The sequence below is a fragment of the Sus scrofa genome, chromosome 6 (assembly GCF_054392235.1).
Source record: "Sus scrofa isolate SSC_HxYL_T2T_F1_AM1 chromosome 6, Sscrofa_HxYL_maternal_Yorkshire_Landrace_v2.0, whole genome shotgun sequence".
Classification (NCBI taxonomy): Eukaryota; Metazoa; Chordata; class Mammalia; order Artiodactyla; family Suidae; genus Sus; species Sus scrofa.
Genome location: NC_139388.1, coordinates 88584443 through 88600204, shown reverse-complemented (window position 1 = coordinate 88600204; position 15762 = coordinate 88584443). Strand labels below are relative to the sequence as shown.

General features: G+C 47.6%; 1 protein-coding gene across 10 annotated transcripts; it reads right to left on the bottom strand.

The window, feature by feature from the left end:
• Window positions 1-6346: 6346 nt before the first annotated feature.
• On the bottom strand, window positions 6347-15636 carry PIGV (phosphatidylinositol glycan anchor biosynthesis class V). Of its 10 annotated transcripts, XM_084958355.1 has the most exons (6): window positions 15586-15625; window positions 14500-14594; window positions 12260-12394; window positions 10214-10307; window positions 9186-9889; window positions 6347-7362 (listed from the first exon to the last, which is right to left on the bottom strand). In XM_084958355.1, the coding sequence occupies exons 3-6, from the start codon at window positions 12335-12337 to the stop codon at window positions 7081-7083; spliced, it is 1158 nt and encodes a 385-aa protein (XP_084814481.1). In that variant the 5' UTR covers window positions 12338-12394; window positions 14500-14594; window positions 15586-15625; the 3' UTR covers window positions 6347-7080. The 10 variants fall into 10 exon arrangements, 8 of the variants coding, with proteins under 8 accessions (XP_084814481.1, NP_001431275.1, XP_020951291.1 ...); NM_001444346.1 differs by having other exon boundaries at window positions 9186-10307; window positions 15586-15636; XM_021095632.2 differs by having other exon boundaries at window positions 14500-15625.
• Between the last annotated feature and the right edge of the window lie 126 nt (window positions 15637-15762).

Genomic DNA, 15762 nt, shown 5'->3' with positions numbered 1-15762 from the left:
TTACCTCTCCCACTCCCGCCCCCTCACATACACAGGCCTTTGCCTGCCCAAGACTTTTTTTTTGTCTTTTTAGGGCGGCACCCATGGCATATGGAGGTTCCCCGGCTAGGGTGCGAATTGGAGCTACAGCTGCCAGCTTATGCCACAGCCACAGTGACACAGGATCCAAGTTAAGTCTGAGACCTACACCACAGCTCACATCAGATCCTTAACCCACTGAATGAGGCCAGGGATCAAACCCGAATCCTCATGAATACTAGTTGTGTTCGTTACTGCTGAGCCATGACAAGAACTCCCCTGGCTAAGACTTAGAATAACTTTTAGGCCCGCACGCTCACATCAGCAGGCAGTGGGCTGTGAAAGCCTAACTCGGGAGGTCGTACTTCTCAAAGCCCATCTATGATGTGGCCATGGAGGATAAACAAGCCAAAGGGCTCAGCCAGGAGCTGTGAAGACAGTGCAGAACAATGGACAAAGGAGTCTCTCCTAGAGCAAATCAGGGCTCATCAAAGAACTTTCCCAGCCAGGGAAGAAGGCTTTGACAAGTCTGAACATTAGGGATTCAGAACTGTTTGGAACAGCGACTGTTACACATCTTCCATTCTTTCTCTTTCCAAGTAAGAGTTTATATCAAGGTTACCCTCTTCTTTTTTTGGTGTCCTCACCCACAGCATATGGAAGTTCCTGGACCAGGGATTGAATCGGAGCCTCAGCTGCGACTTATGTCACAGCTGCAGCAGCAATGCTGGATCCTGTAACTCATTGCACCAGGGTTGAACCTGTACCTCCATAGCATCCCAGGCCACTGCAGTCAGATTCTTAACCCACTGCACTGCAGCAGGAACTCTGAGGTTACCCTGTTCTTGCTCTATCATTATATATTTTGTTTGTGGGGTATGGATGACTTGGTTCTTTATTTTTTTAATATATTTTATTTATTTATTTATTTATTTATTTATTTATTTATTTATTTTTTAATTTTTTTAGGGCCGCACCCACGGCCTATGGAAGTTCCCAGCCTAGGGGTTGAATTGGAGCTGTAGCTGCTGGCCTACACCACAGCCACAGCAACACCAGGTCTGAGCCACATCTGTGACCTACACCACAGCTCACAGCCACGCCGGATCTTTAACCCACTGAGTGAGGCCAGGGATTGAAACTGTATCCTCACGGATACTAGTCAGATTCGTTTCCGCTGAGCCACAACAGGAACTGCCATTTAAAAAAATTTTTTTTTGGCTTTTTAGGGCCGAACCTGCAGCACATGGAAGTTCCTAGGCCAGGGGTCAAATAGGAGCTGCAGCTGCCAGCCTACACCATAAGCATAGCCATGTGGGTTCCAAGACTCGTCTGCGACCTACACCACAGCTCAAGGCAATACTAGATCCTCAACCTACTGAGAAAGGCCAGGGATCAAAGCCGAATGCTCACAGACACTAGTCAGATTCGTCCTCACTACGCCACAACAGGAACTCCCGACTTGGTTCTTTAGTTCATAATCACCTTAAGGAACCATATATGAAACGGATTGAGATTTGGAGCTGAATATAGTGACTAGATGGGATTTGAGATTTTCTTCCTTGAGAAGAATTGTGTTCTCTCTGCGAGAAGGACAGAAACAGATATTTGACTCAGAAAGACAGACTGAGGCAGACTGTGACACACAAATAGCTGTGTTCTCTTCTTCCTAAACCTGAAGCCAGACTTCACTTCCCCCAGGGTTGCCAATTTAGCAAATAAAAATACAGGTTGCTCAATTAAATTTGAATTTCAGATAAACAATGAAGAATTTCTTAGTATAAGGATATCCCATGCAATATTTGGAACATAATTATACTGGGAAAAGTATTTGTCATTTACCTGAAATTCAAGTTTAACTAAGCATCCTGTATTTTATCTGGCAACCGTACTTCCCAACCTCCCTCAGAGATAGATGTGGCCATATGACTGAATTCTAGCCAGCAGCATGAAAGTAAAAATGATGTACAACTCTTCCAGGTCTGCCTCCTTCAAACCTCTCTGCCAACAGAGGACTCTGAGCATCTAGAGGAGGGCAGAGTCACAAAATGGAAGAAGCCAGGCTCCCAAATGATCTGGTGGAACAAGTATCCCTCCCCAAACCTGAACTAGACTATTATGTAAGCAAGAAAGAAACTTTTACTATTAAGCCACTGAATTTTGGCAGTTGTTATAGCAGTTAACCTACTCTGAATAAGATCCCTAGGAGTTCCCATCACGGCGCAGTGGTTAACGAATCCGACTAGGAGCCATGAGGTTGCGGGTTCGGTCCCTGCCCTTGCTCAGTGGGTTAACGATCCGGCGTTGCCGTGAGCTGTGGTGTAGGTTGCAGACGCGGCTCGGATCCCGCGTTGCTGTGGCTCTGGTGTAGGCTGGCAGCTACAGCTCCGATTAGACCCCTGGCCTGGGAACCTCCATATGCCGTGGAAGCAGCCCAAGAAATGGCAAAAAGACAAAAAAAAAAAAAAAAAAAAAAAAAGATCCCTAATCCTGAAATTCAATAGCTTCTCTCATCCTTTAACCTTGATAGCAAATGACCTTGGAGTTCCTGTTGTGGCACAGTGGAAACGAATCTGACTAGTAACCATGAGGTGGTGGGTTCAATCCCTGGCCTCACTCAGTGGGGTAAGGCTCTGGCGTTGCCATGAGCTATGGTGTAGGTCATAGACGTGGCTCGGATCCTGCGTTGCTGTAGCTGTGGTGTCGGCTGGCACCTCCAATTCAACCCCTAGCCTGGGAACCTCCATATGCTGCGGATGTGGCCCTAAAAAGACAGGGGGAAAAAAAAAGAGGAAGAAGAAGAAAATTCCCACCCAAACTGAGCTCTCCCTGTCCTGTTCTGCTTCCTGCCCCCTATACTCATCCTCTGCCCTTAACTTTCAAATCCCACTTGTCCTTCTATGTCCAGCTCAAAGGCCATACCCCATAAAGTCATTTTAAGTATTCCAAGCTAGAAGGGATCTCTATCTTGTATGAATTTACAGAATACTTACTCTGTACCACTCTTACCTTTTCCCAAGCATACAAGTAAAACTTTAATTCATCCTCATCATAAAAAGTTCAAGTAGGAGTTCCCATCCTGGCGCAGTGGTTAACGAATCTGACTAGAAACCATGAGGTTTCGGGTTCAATCCCTGCCCTTGCTCAGTGGGTTAAGGATCTGGCGTTGCCGTGAGCTGTGGTGTAGGTTGCAGATGCGGCTCGGATCCCACGTTGCTGTGGCTCTGGCGTAGGCCGGTGGCTATAGCTCCGATTCGACCCCTAGCCTGGGAAACTCCATATGCCGAGGGAGCGGCCCAAGAAATAGCAAAAAGACTAAAAAAACCCAAAACAAAGAAAACCCAAAAAACAAAACAAAACAAAAAAACCAAAAAGTTCAAGCAGAAAGATGTAGAGCAAGAAGATTGTCTCTTCATTCGCCAGAATTTATAACTTTTTTTTTCCTGTTATTAATGTTCCTGTGTTTCACATAGAAACTCTGACAGCTATTTGAGGACAGGCGGCATGGAGAGACATTTTTATTCACCTAAAATAGTCATTAATAAACAATTGGTGAAATAATCCATTTTCACATCCCATGAGCCTGCACACACTACATTTTTAGATGAAGGTGAGAGGGTCTGATCAAGAGAATAAGTGATTTTTTTTTCCCCCAGGGGGACTGGTAAAGACCTGTCAAACACTCCCTCTCCTCCCACCTTCATTAAAGAACAACAAAAAAAAATCTACTTCTAGGTACATGAAGCGTCTGGTTTCTGTTTTAGCTGGGTCTCAAAAGGAAATGACTTTTCTCTGAAATTGTAGACGCCCAACCCAGCTGCAGCATTGTTAGAACTCGGGGTAAACAGGAAGCTTCCTGCCTCAGGCCCTTCATGTCCCTCTCCCAGACTATTAAAGACTGTTAATAGGATAGTAAAAGGACAGCTGCTGGCCATAAAACAGCCCATTCCTTAGATCCTTAGAGACCAGCAGCTAGATTCCGCCAAGGTCAGAGAGAAAATTGCGTCCATCTCCAGGTCACACTAGGTGTGCCCACCTAGCTGGGGTCCTCAGTTATCTCCTCTGTGATCAGCTGTAACCAGAATGGTTTTTGCAGAATGCCAGAGCCATTTAGTTCCTTGGTATTAAGAAGAGATGCCCTTTTATACCATTTCTGGTCCTTGAAATCACTTATCTCTGGTGCTGATGAGATCTAGTAGGAAGGTAAAATTCCGACTGCCAGCACAGTGAAATCACCCCCTACCGTGTGGAGTTTGAGTCACCTCTTCCAGTAGGGGAACAATCAGTACTGATTATCCCCCAAAAAGAGGCAAAGAGGAGAATCCATGAGCGCAAACAATCTAGTGCTGCTACCTCTACAATAAAGAGCTGAATCAGGCAGAACCTCAACTCTTCCTGCACCCAGGATGGAAGTCCCCGGATTTGCAGCTGTTGGTGAGGAGGGAGGAAATAGCTTCTGCCAACTGGAGGGACACTAGGGCAGAGGTGATCGTCTTTTGCCAAGAAGGGCACTCGGGTTCCTTGGCAGAAGGCAGAGGGCTGCCCTGATCTGTGTGTACATTTTCAGAAGCATTTGACTCTGGACCAAATTGTCTCAGCTGTGCTAAAGCTGGGGCAATGGATGGGAAATGCCTATTGGCCCGGCTGACTGGGAGCTCCAACAGAGGGTGCTGGGGCTCGGCCAGGAGCTTCCCTTCAGCTGGCAAGTTTAGCTTTCTGTCATGGTCAGAGGGAGCGTGTCAAAATTCCAATTCTCAGGGCTCTCCAGAAGCTGCTTATGATTACCTTTCTATTTTGAAGTTTCTGCTTGTTGGAATTTTTGGCTCAAATGGAGAATGAGTGGTGATAATGCAGAGCCTCTTATCTAGCTCAAAGAACGAGAAAAAATACCTCAGCAAGGGTCAAGTTTTACTATTATTATAGAGACAGGCCCATAACCAAACAGGGGTGAGGAAGATACTATTTCATTCAACCTTGGACTTAGCCATCATTTATCAATTCACGCTGTTGTGCAGGCTCCTCTGACCCTTGTCTACCAATCAAGCAAGCACAGGCATTTGGGTTGGGCTGGAAAACTGGTCACCACACTGATCATTTAGTTGCCCCAGGGAGGTTTGCTTACACAGGACAAGGAGCCTTATTTGCCAAGCGTCACTGCTCTCCCTCATTCAAAGGAAAGATGACTTAAGTTAATCCTCAGAGCTGCACCCAAGAAGGGGGAGTTTCTTCTAAATGCTGGAAATAGGAGAACTGGATATTTTCTCCAGTAGGATAGTATCATTTCCCTTAGTTTCAGAAGAGGTAACTCAGGCTCTGAAAACCCTCCCAAGGTCATACAGCTAGTAAGGGGGGGGGCGTTTACTGGGAGGACCAGAATCCAGGTCTCCTTCCTTCTCATGCAATGTTCTTACCATGACTTTTTCTTCCCCAAGTAACTTGTATTATTAATTTTTTGGTATCAATTAACCTTTCATGTCCAAATATAGTGTGGATGCAGAGCACGTGGTAGCACCTCAGCCCTTAATTTGTATTATTATACTTAACCCACTGAGCGAGGCCAGGGATTAAACCTGCATTCTCATGGATACTAGTCAGATTTGTTTCAGCTGGGCCACGATGAGAACTCCCTTTCTTTTTTAGGGCCGTACCCTCGGCATATGGAAATTCGCAGGCTAGGGGTCAAATCGGAGCTGCAGCTGCCGGCCTACACCACAGCCACAGCAGTACCAGATCAAGCTGCATATGTGACGTGTTACACGGCAGCTTGAGCCAATGCCAGTTCATTAACCCACTGAGGGAGGCCTGGGATCGAACCTGCAACCTCATGGATACTAGTCAGATTCTTAACCAGCTAAGCCACAACAGTAACTCCTATATTATTTTTTAAAAGGCTGAAGCTCCCTGGTAGCCTAGCAGTTAAGGATCTGGTGTTGCCACTGCTGTGGCTCAGGTCACTGCTGTGGTGCAGGTTGGATTCCTGGGTCAGGAACTTCTGCATGTGTGTGCATGGCCAAAAAAATAACAGTAATAAAATAAAATCGAGTTCCTGTTGTGGCTCAGCAGGTTTCGAATCCAACTTGCATTCATGAAGATGTGGGTTTGATCCCTGGCCTTGCTCAGTGGGTTAAGGATCCGGCGTTGCCATGAGCTGTGGTGTAGGTTGAAGATGTGGCTCGGATCTGGCATTGCTGTGGCTGTGGTGTAGGCCAGCAGCTGCAGCTCCAATTCGACCCCTGGCCTGGGAGCTTCCATATGCCCCAGGTGCAGCCCTACAAAGTAAAAAAATAATACTAAGTAAATAAATAAAAGAAAATAAAAAGGTAATTCATTGCAGATATAACTGAAAGTTGTTTAATTTGCATATCTTTGTAAGATTTCTCATATAAATAAGTGAACAAATCATGGCAAAAATCATCAGAAACAATGTCCCAAGAAGTTCCCATTGTGGCTCAGTGGGTTAAGGACCCAACACTGTCTCCATGCCACAGCATAAGTCATAGATGTGGCTCTGATCTGGTGTTGCCATGGCTGTGGTGTAGGCCTCAGCTGCAGCTCCAATTTGACCCCTAGCCTGGGAACTTCCATAGGCGGAAGATGTGCCTGAGAAAAGAAAAAAAGAAACAATGTCCCATTTAGAAAAGATGGTCCCACTTTACTTAGTACTGCCCCTCAGCTGCCCTCCACCATCACATGTGAACTATTCCCAACTTAGCAGTTAGAGCCTTTGATGAAATTTACATTTAAATTGATATGTGGGTGGGTGGTAAGTTTAAGAGGATCTCTGCCATGGTTGATAGACAAGATAGATCTAGGTGTACTTTAGACTTGCAGTAGGATTTCTTCATTTACAGAGAAAACAGTTTCTACTCTAAAATCTGCCATGGCCAGGCCCAGAAGGGGCTCTCTAGAGGCTCGCACTTCTCCCGTTCCCAACCAACCTTCAAAGAGAGAGAGAGGGTCTAATGGATAAAAATTCCAGGGCAGCACAGGCAGCCCCAGAGTGTATGTGTACTTTCAGATCCTAGTTAAGTCTGCTTCAAGCCTGTCCCCTCAGTCTCCAGGTCATGTCCAAGGCAGGAAGTTGCAATGTAGGAGTAGTCCCAGGAGCCAGTAAGTCAGGAAGTAGCCTAGAATGCATCGTGTGACCAGAGAACAAGCTTTCCAGTTGTACAAGAGTCCCATGATAGAGTTTCTGGGGACCTTTTGTCCTGGTGGAAAGTCTTCTGCAAGAGGCTTCCAAGGCACAGTCTTTAGGGATCTCAGCGGTGGTTCTCGATCGTGAAGCAAGTGAGCTGAAAACCAGTATACAATGGGAGTGGAGGAGCACAAAAACCTGGTGAGAACCTGGAAATTATAAGAGGGAGGGAAACCCACATGTTTATTAGAGTGTCACTGCCTCAAACTGGTGAGCCTGGGGCTTCCCTGCTGCTGAGTGATATAGCTCCATGACTACTACTGTATTTCACTGAAAAAGAAATTCAGTAGAGGAGTTCCCATTGTGGCTCAGCAGTAATGAACATGACTAGTACCCATGAGGAGGTGGATTTGATCCCTGGCCCTGCTCAGTGGGTTAAGGACCCAGCGTTGCCATGAGCTGTGGTGTAGGTTGCAGATGCAGCTCTGATTTGACCTCTAGCCTGGGAATCTCCATACGCCTCGGGTATGGCCCTATTAAAATTTTTTTTCAGTAGACCTTAGGATCTTCCTTATAAAGCTGTGCATGACACCAACCAGATGACTGCAGTGCTACAAATAAGCATAGCTACAGACTAATTACCATGATAATAGTCCAACCAATACTAAAAACTCAATGGGTGGGATCTCTAAACCTTAGGCTCAGACATGGGACTTTGGGAATCTGAGGTGGGTCCCTCATCCCACAGGAACAGCAAAGCAGAGGGACAGGGGCAGGGGATCCTGTGGTGCAATACTGTCCGTCCTGGGGGCGTTCGGAGCCAAGGCTCCAAATGGCCTCCCTCATCTATCCTGGAAACCCTAAGCTTTGCTGGTACTCACTCTAGTAGCTAATCCAGCTACAAACTCAGAATGCTACTTTCTATTTCTCCTGTGTCTCTTATTCACATAGTTCAGAGAACTTTACAAACAGCCAATGTGCGCCTCCAAGAGGCAGAAACTGCCAAGGAGTGGCCAGCATGGAGACAAAAAGGCTTCCTTGGGGTTCTGTTGAAAGTGGGGCCATAACCAGGAATAGCAAAAAAAATAAAATAAAATCTGTGATCAAACCTTTCCCATCCCTCTCTAGCCTGATCACCAATCAAACACTGCACAAGATATTGCCTCTGAAAATGGAGCAGCTGCCAGAGCTCAGAGTACCTCAGAAAGTCAACATTCCAGCAGACATTCAGGGCAAGGTCCCAGAGACACCCTCTGTGCTTATTCCTGTAATTTCCTGTAACTCAATCAAATCAGGTCCTTTCACAACTCTCATGGCTTTGCACATGCCCTTCCACTTGTCCAGAATGTTCTTCCTCTGCTTCTTAAATGGAATTCCTTCTTACTCAGGACCCAAACTAAATATGATGTCCTTCTCACTTCCTTCAGCCAGTTAGCTACTTTTTCCTCTGGGTTTCCATGATACTGCACCTCAAAATAGCAACTCCTCTTCCATCCCACTACACCATAACTTTACCTGTTAAACGTCTGCTGTCTCTCCATTTGGACCATGAGACCCAGTAGGGCAGCAATCTTTTCTTTCTTTTCTTTTTTTTTGTCTTATGTCTTTTGAGGGCCGCACCCACGGCATATGGAGGTTCCCAGGCTAGGGGTCTAATTGGAGCTGTAGCCACCGGCCTGCACCACAGCCACAGCAATACAGGATCCGAGCTGCGTCTGCGACCTACACCACAGCTCATGGCAACACTGGATCCTTAACCCACTGAGTGAGGTCAGGGATCAAACCTGCAACGTCATGGTTCCTAGTTGGATTTGTTAACCACTGAGCCAAGACGAGAACTCCAGCAATCTTATTCATGTTCTATCCTCAGTGGTCTAAACCAAAGTCTGGCACTAAAAATACCCCCAAACAGTTGCTGAATGATTAAGTTAGGTAGAGGGCACTCAAATGGGAGAAGTTAGTTGTCTTCCCTGTCCCTGACTAGGGGTTTCACAAGTATTCACACCTTTTCCCAGCCAGGAGTTCACCTCACCTGGACATGCATGCACAGACTGCCAAACAGCAGCAGCACTGCAGCGTGGACCAGGTACACAAACACCCGAGGACTGAGGAATCCAGGGTCAGGCTTCTCTAGGCTCTTATTGTTCTTATTCCTTTGCATCCCAAGCGTAAGGCAGAGCCACGGGTGGGTGGTCACGTAGGTCCAAGTTGCCCAGGCAACCAGTACAGCCATTGGTGCAGCCAGGAGAAAATTTGGCACCTGCTTAAGTTCATAGTATCTCAAAAAGCCAACATTCCAGTAGATGTCCTGGACGTAACTGTATACTAGGGGAAGTTTCCAGGAGCACCAAGGTGGCTCATTTCCCTCAGCGACTCGGTAGCCCTTGTCCAAAGCTAACTGCAGCAAGGGCTTAGGGATGGGGTGGGCTGAGCCTTGAACACAGAACTGGGTATAGGCATAGTACTGGAAGAGGCCAAAGGGAAGGCCAAGTGAGAGGACTGACAAAAACACCGAGCCCATCAGCTTCAAGAGCTGCCTCAGAGGATTCCGCATCGTGAGAGAAGAGAAAAAGCCTTGGCACTGAGAATGCACGAGGAAGCCGACGTTGACCAGCCCATTGGCGCGTACACCAGTGGCAAGGGCAAAGAGAAGTCCACTAGTCCAGCTTCGGCCCCTTTCCAGCTGCGCCATGGCACTGAATGTCAGGAGGGCAAACAAAGCTTCTGAGTAACCAGCTGTCAGGAAGACATTGGCAGGACTGAGGCAGAAGAGCAGTGCTCCGTAAAAGGCCTGGCGGGGACAGTGCAGAACCAGACAGCCCAGGTCATGAAGTGCGAGTGCAGCCAGCACAGAGAACAAGGAATTGAGCAATGCTACTGAGATTAGTAGGCAACTCCGTAGGCTCAGTAACCCCCACAGGGGTCTCAGCAACTCAGTCCCCACCAACAGGACCAGGGGGAAACCAGGGAAGAAGGCAAAGTTGTGCTCATACAGGTAGCCATGCTCAGCAATGAACAGGAAGTGTTCAGCATCCCAGTGAGACAGACCACCCAGGAGACCTTCTACAAGTTGGTCCACAGAGCTGGAGGGGCCAAAGCGAGGAGGCGAGAAAGCTTCTGCACGGTGGTCTGGGATGATGGCATTGAAGAAAGCCTGTGGGACAAAGGAGAACCAGTATTTTTGTTTAATTGTGTAAACTAAAATTACCATCTTAATTTTTTTATTTCATATTTTTTTGCTTTTTAGGGCTGCACTTGCAGCACATGGGGAAATAGCAAGAAGAGAGCAAGTGAACAAGTGAGCTGTATGTGTATGTATGGTGGACCATGTAATCGAAGTTGGGTAAGAAGAGGCGCGGAAGCCATGAGGTGGGTGAGGGACAGTGAAACTGTGGTAGAACCAATGGATCATAAGTCCTGAGGGAATGGAAGAACCATTAGAACTGGGGTAGTGGAGGGAGTAAGCTGGAAAGATAGGAGACTGTGGTCAGATATATCAGCTTTTTTAATATTGAAAGCACCAAGAAATAAATAGCAGTGCTGGAAAGAGCAACAGTGAATCAGAAGCTAAAACCTTCAAGGAATGAAGAGGAACGAGCTGTCACTAACAGAGATGTCAGCAACAATGAAGGGGAACTGGGGATATAACCTGGTGGCATGAGCGTTAGAGCTGGAAGGGGAGGGAGAGAGGGATAATGAAATAGCATTATTATTATTAAATGTCTTTTTGCCCCATTAGATTGTCAGCTACTTAAGGGAAAAGAGATTGTGGCCTTTTATACTCCCACCTAACATAGTTCTATGAACAGAGAAGGAACTTAATAAAATTTGGCGGTTGAGTGAACAGTATAGAGGATCGCTTCCAAATCACCATCTGAGTTAGAACCCAGCTGTCCTGGAACGCTATTCCAGATGCTGAGTCACAGTACTGCTCCTTTAGTTCTGCCAATCACTCAGCTGATGCTGGTTGAAAGCCATTATCAAGTCAGTCTTCCCAGACTGGCATCAGGAGTATAACTTCATTTTTTAAGGCTTTTCTCTTTGTGGCCAGTTTCTTTATCAGGCCACTTCAAACTGAAAACAAGTGGGACAGGGGTGACAGACAACAGGCCTAGTCTCCAAGTTGAAGACACTTTTAACTAAGCCTGGGACCCAGCAGAGCCTGTTATGCCTCATGCAGTGGGGGAGGAGAGAAGAAAGGAGTTTTCCACAAAGAAACCAGCTAGGAGCCTCAGAGAGAATGTGCTTGTGATGAAAGGCACACATAATATGCTAATAGAACATTCCTAGGGTGTTGACATACATTCAACAATAACAGATACTGAGGATCTACTAAGCACTGGGCACTGTGCTAGGCTCCATATATAATTCATAATATGTGAAGATTGATTAAAATATGTACCAAGCGCAGCCTTGAAAGGGAAAGGGCATTACAGAAGGGGAAATGCATTCTGGGGGGCGTGTGGGGGTCAGAGAGTAAGGGGACACAGCTGGGGGAAGAGACGGAGACAGTGCTGACTAAACAAATATATACACATGGTCTCAGGGCAGTGTCACCTCTCCCCCACTCAACCGACTGAGACACAGTGCTCAGTCTCCTGGTCAGGGGACCCAGGGCAGGGTTTGAGCTGTCATATCCTAGAGACATCTTTGGTCACAGAACATCATGGTCTGATGGAAAGACCACTCGTCTGGAGTAAGGAAACCTGGGGTCTGACTCTGGCCCTTCTCTAAACTTGCCTTGTGACTTTAAAGAGGCAGTTTAAGGAGTTTCTTTGTGGTGTAGTAGGTTAAGGACTTGGTGTTGTCACTGCTGTGGTTTGGGTTTGATCCCTGGCCCAGGAACTTCAACAGGCCGTGGGCGTGGCCAAAGAAAAAAGAAAGCATTTAATCTTTCTGGGCCTCAGCTACTGTGTGTGTAAAATAAGGATGAACAGACCATTTGTAAGAGTCTTGACAACTTTTCAGCTAGAAGGTCTAGTCTCTTTTGTTCTAACCACATAGAGGGGCACATCTACGGAAGTGGGAAGAAGATGAGGCCTATTCTTAGCATCTAGCCCAGTCATATGGCAATAGCACGTTCAGGACAAAAGATCAGAGACTGACCTGCAACACCAGAGTCAGGACACGGCAGCCGACGGCAAACCCCAGCACCTCTTTCAGGGATGGGTCCAGGGGCCACATCCTCTCACCACCAGGAATTCAGAGGGGCTGCTTCCAGGACTGAGCTCCTTCAGGCTTCTAAACTCCAAAATGCAAGGAAGAAATGTCACACATGGGCAGAAAGTAAATTCTTGACAGCATTCTTCATGGAAACCCCTCCTTCGGCATTATTATGGGAGACTTAACCACCCAACTGCCCAGATGAGCGGGGAGGCGTCTTGAAGGCAGAAGGGATCACACTGAATTCCTGTAGGGAAGTTACACGATAGGCATGAAGCTGGAAAGTTAAGCTCACAGAGAACCTTTAAAGCCTGTTTAGTGCCCCTATGCAGGAACTAAAGACCTGGATTCAAGACCTGGCTTTGTCACTCATGAGTTCTCATTTAGTCCTTCTGAGCCTCAGTTCTCTGGGTATAAAATGGGATCAGAATATTTTGCCTGTCTCACAAAATTGTCATGACGGCGAAATAGACTAAAGTTGTGAAAAAGTACTACTAAATCTATATTGTGGTTGCTATTATTTGGTGTGTGCCCTTTTCTTCTTGCCCAGAATAATAAACTAGGTCCCAAACCAGAGTCCCCAAAGTGGGGCATGGAACTGAACTGGAAGACCATAATGACTACACACTCTAGTTAAGCTCTCTGATGTGTGTTCAGCTGGTCTGTTAAATTAAGTGGAGAAGGAAAAGAAAACCACCACTCAGCAGGACTTCAGCCAGCTCTCATTGCTAAAACAAACTTAGAGGGACGACAAAGTTGACTACTACGGATGGAGAAAACTGTTATTTCCCATCTCTTTGTTGGAATGGCAGCAATGCATAAACAATCACAAAGCCATTCTGAGGAAAAGAATGCACTTGAAGGCTTTTTTTTTTTTTTTTAACAATTCCTTGAGCTCAAAGAGTTAGTAATGGTTCCTACAGAACCAGCTGCAAATAGAACAGAGGGCAAGAGCATCAGAGGCAGCTCATCAACTTGGGGTGAAGAATGAACCCTAAAGAAAAAAATACTTCAACTAAGAAATTAGGAGTTCCCGCTGTGGCACAGTGGGTTAAGAATCCGACTGTAGCCACTGGGGTTGCTGTGGCAGCTAGTTCAATCCCCTGCACTGCCCAGTGGGTTAAAGAATCTGGGAGTTCCTGTTGTGCTGCAGCAGAAACGAATCCAACTAGGAACCATGAGGTTGCAGGTTTGATCCCCAGCCTCACGCAGTGGGTTAAAGATCCAGCATTGCCATGAGCTGTGGTGTAGGTCACAGACGTGGCTCAGATCTGGCGTTGCTATGACTGTGGTGTAGGCCAGCAGCTGTAGCTTATTGGACCCCTAGCCTGGGAACCTCCATATGCCATGGGCGCGGGCCTAAAAAAGCCAAAAAAAAAAAAAAAAAAAAAAGAATCTGGCCCAGGAACTTCCATATGCCACATACGTGGCCTGGAAAACTTTTCTTTCCAACTGGCTAATACCTATCAAACTTTTAGGTATCACTTGTTTCTGGAATTCTTCTCTGACCCTCACTAGACTATGTGATATGCTCTCGTTACACTCTGCCTGGTCATCTTTATTGCTGTTGCTTATTTACGTTGTTTTATGAGGGCAGGGGCTTTTGTCCATTTTGCTCCTAACTATACCCTCAGGGCCTAGCATTACAAACAGGCATTCTGAGCCTGTGTTCTGACTGAGTGGAGCTGGCAAGAACTAGATACAGCTTCACCAGTTCATTGGCTCCGGATACAAAAATCACTGCTCCGAGTATTCCTCCCACCATATCTCACGTTGAGAGCAAAACGACAGAAGTCACAAAAGCCACAGGAAAATAATACAATATCTCCAGAAAAACCTGCCATGAGCAACAGTTCTCTTTCCTCAGCACAAGGGGGCGCCTGTTGCTTACTCCATCACCAGGAGGCCAGGAGGAAGGGAGGGGCTCCCAACGCCAAACGGGTTTGCTCATCAAAATTCAGTTCAAAAGCAAGCTTCTGAAATCCCCAGAGAGCAGCGGTAGTTTGTGAATCTACCCAACAGTTCCAATATCTGACTCGCTGAATCGAAAGGATTCGCGGGAACAGGCACAGCCAGCCTCACACGTCCGCTGGTTGCCTATCCTAGCGTTTATTCACTTTTTCCCTTCTTTCACTTCCCACCCACATGCAGAGGAGTTGGGAACAGAAGAGCACGTAACCCACCTCTGCCTCTTCACCAGGCTTCCATTCTTCCTTTCCTCTCTCTAGAGTCAAGCTCTAGACCCAGCGACAACAGAAGACGTGCAGCCTACCCTTAACTTACAGGTAAACCGAGTGAAAATAAAACCAGTGAGCTCCCTCTCTGCTCATTGAGGGCCTCACTTCCCAACAACCCCTCTAACGAAATCACAGATTCTGAACTGGCAGGGCACTTAGAGAGCAACCAGTTTTACCCTGTTTTCCTGTGAGATAAATATGCCCAGGGTAATAAAATCTCCAGAGTTTTTCCACCAGAGATCTCATTACACCCCATGAGGCCTGTGTAATTACAATCGCCATTTTATGGATGTGGAAACTGAGGCTCGCTGGGGTCAGGTGGCACAGCCAAAGCAATATTTAAAGAGAATGTCTTTTCTTTTCCTTTTTTTCCCTTCTGAAACCTCATAGTCTACCAGCCCTCACTCCTGCCAAAAGGGTTGCAGTCTTCCAGAAACTGGATTACAAGCCGGGTCTCCAAGCCCAGTACTTGTCTGACAGCGCAAGCTCTTGCTGTTTGTACTCAAGGCAGGGAGGGCCCAATCTGGGCCGATAGGAAAACCTGTGGAATTGGAGCCCTAGTTTCTCTGGATAAGATTAACATCCTCTGTGGGGTAGGGAGGTCGCTCTGACCCAAGGTCCTCAGGACCAGAGGTTTTGCTAGCTGCCGCGAGGCAGAGGCCATCTTTCCCAAGCCCAGCCGGGTCCGAAGCCCGTTCTCGCGTTCTCCTTTTCGGACGTAGTCCCAACCAGGGACTGGGCATCTCCTCTCCACAAAGGGGACACGGCTCAGCGGTTAACTCCCGAGGGAACCGGTGGGGCCCGGTCCGGCCTAGGGCCGGAAGGCAGGGGCGGGCTGCAGGCTGTAAAGGAAGAGGCGGCACTGGGAGGCCGCTATGGCGGAGGGGCGGGGCTCCTCGCTTCTCGCGGCCTCCGCCTCATTTCCCTCGGCCTCCGTTTGACAACTTCCCTCCCCCTGGAACTCCTAGGCTCCCAAGCTGGCGCCGGGTCCCCGGCACCCGCTGCTCTCAACCTCCCAGGCGGGGCCCGAACCTTAGCTCGTCCATCCGGGGCCCCGAGCGGTCGCGCCTGCGCACTGGCTCCGCCGATGGCGGCCCCGCCCCGCTCCTGCCGGGATTCTGAGCTGCCCCGCCCCCCTCCGCGGCGGCCATGTTGACTCCGGGCGAGTGGGGCGGGGACGAAGGATCTCGCGGTTCCGCGCCAACCCCA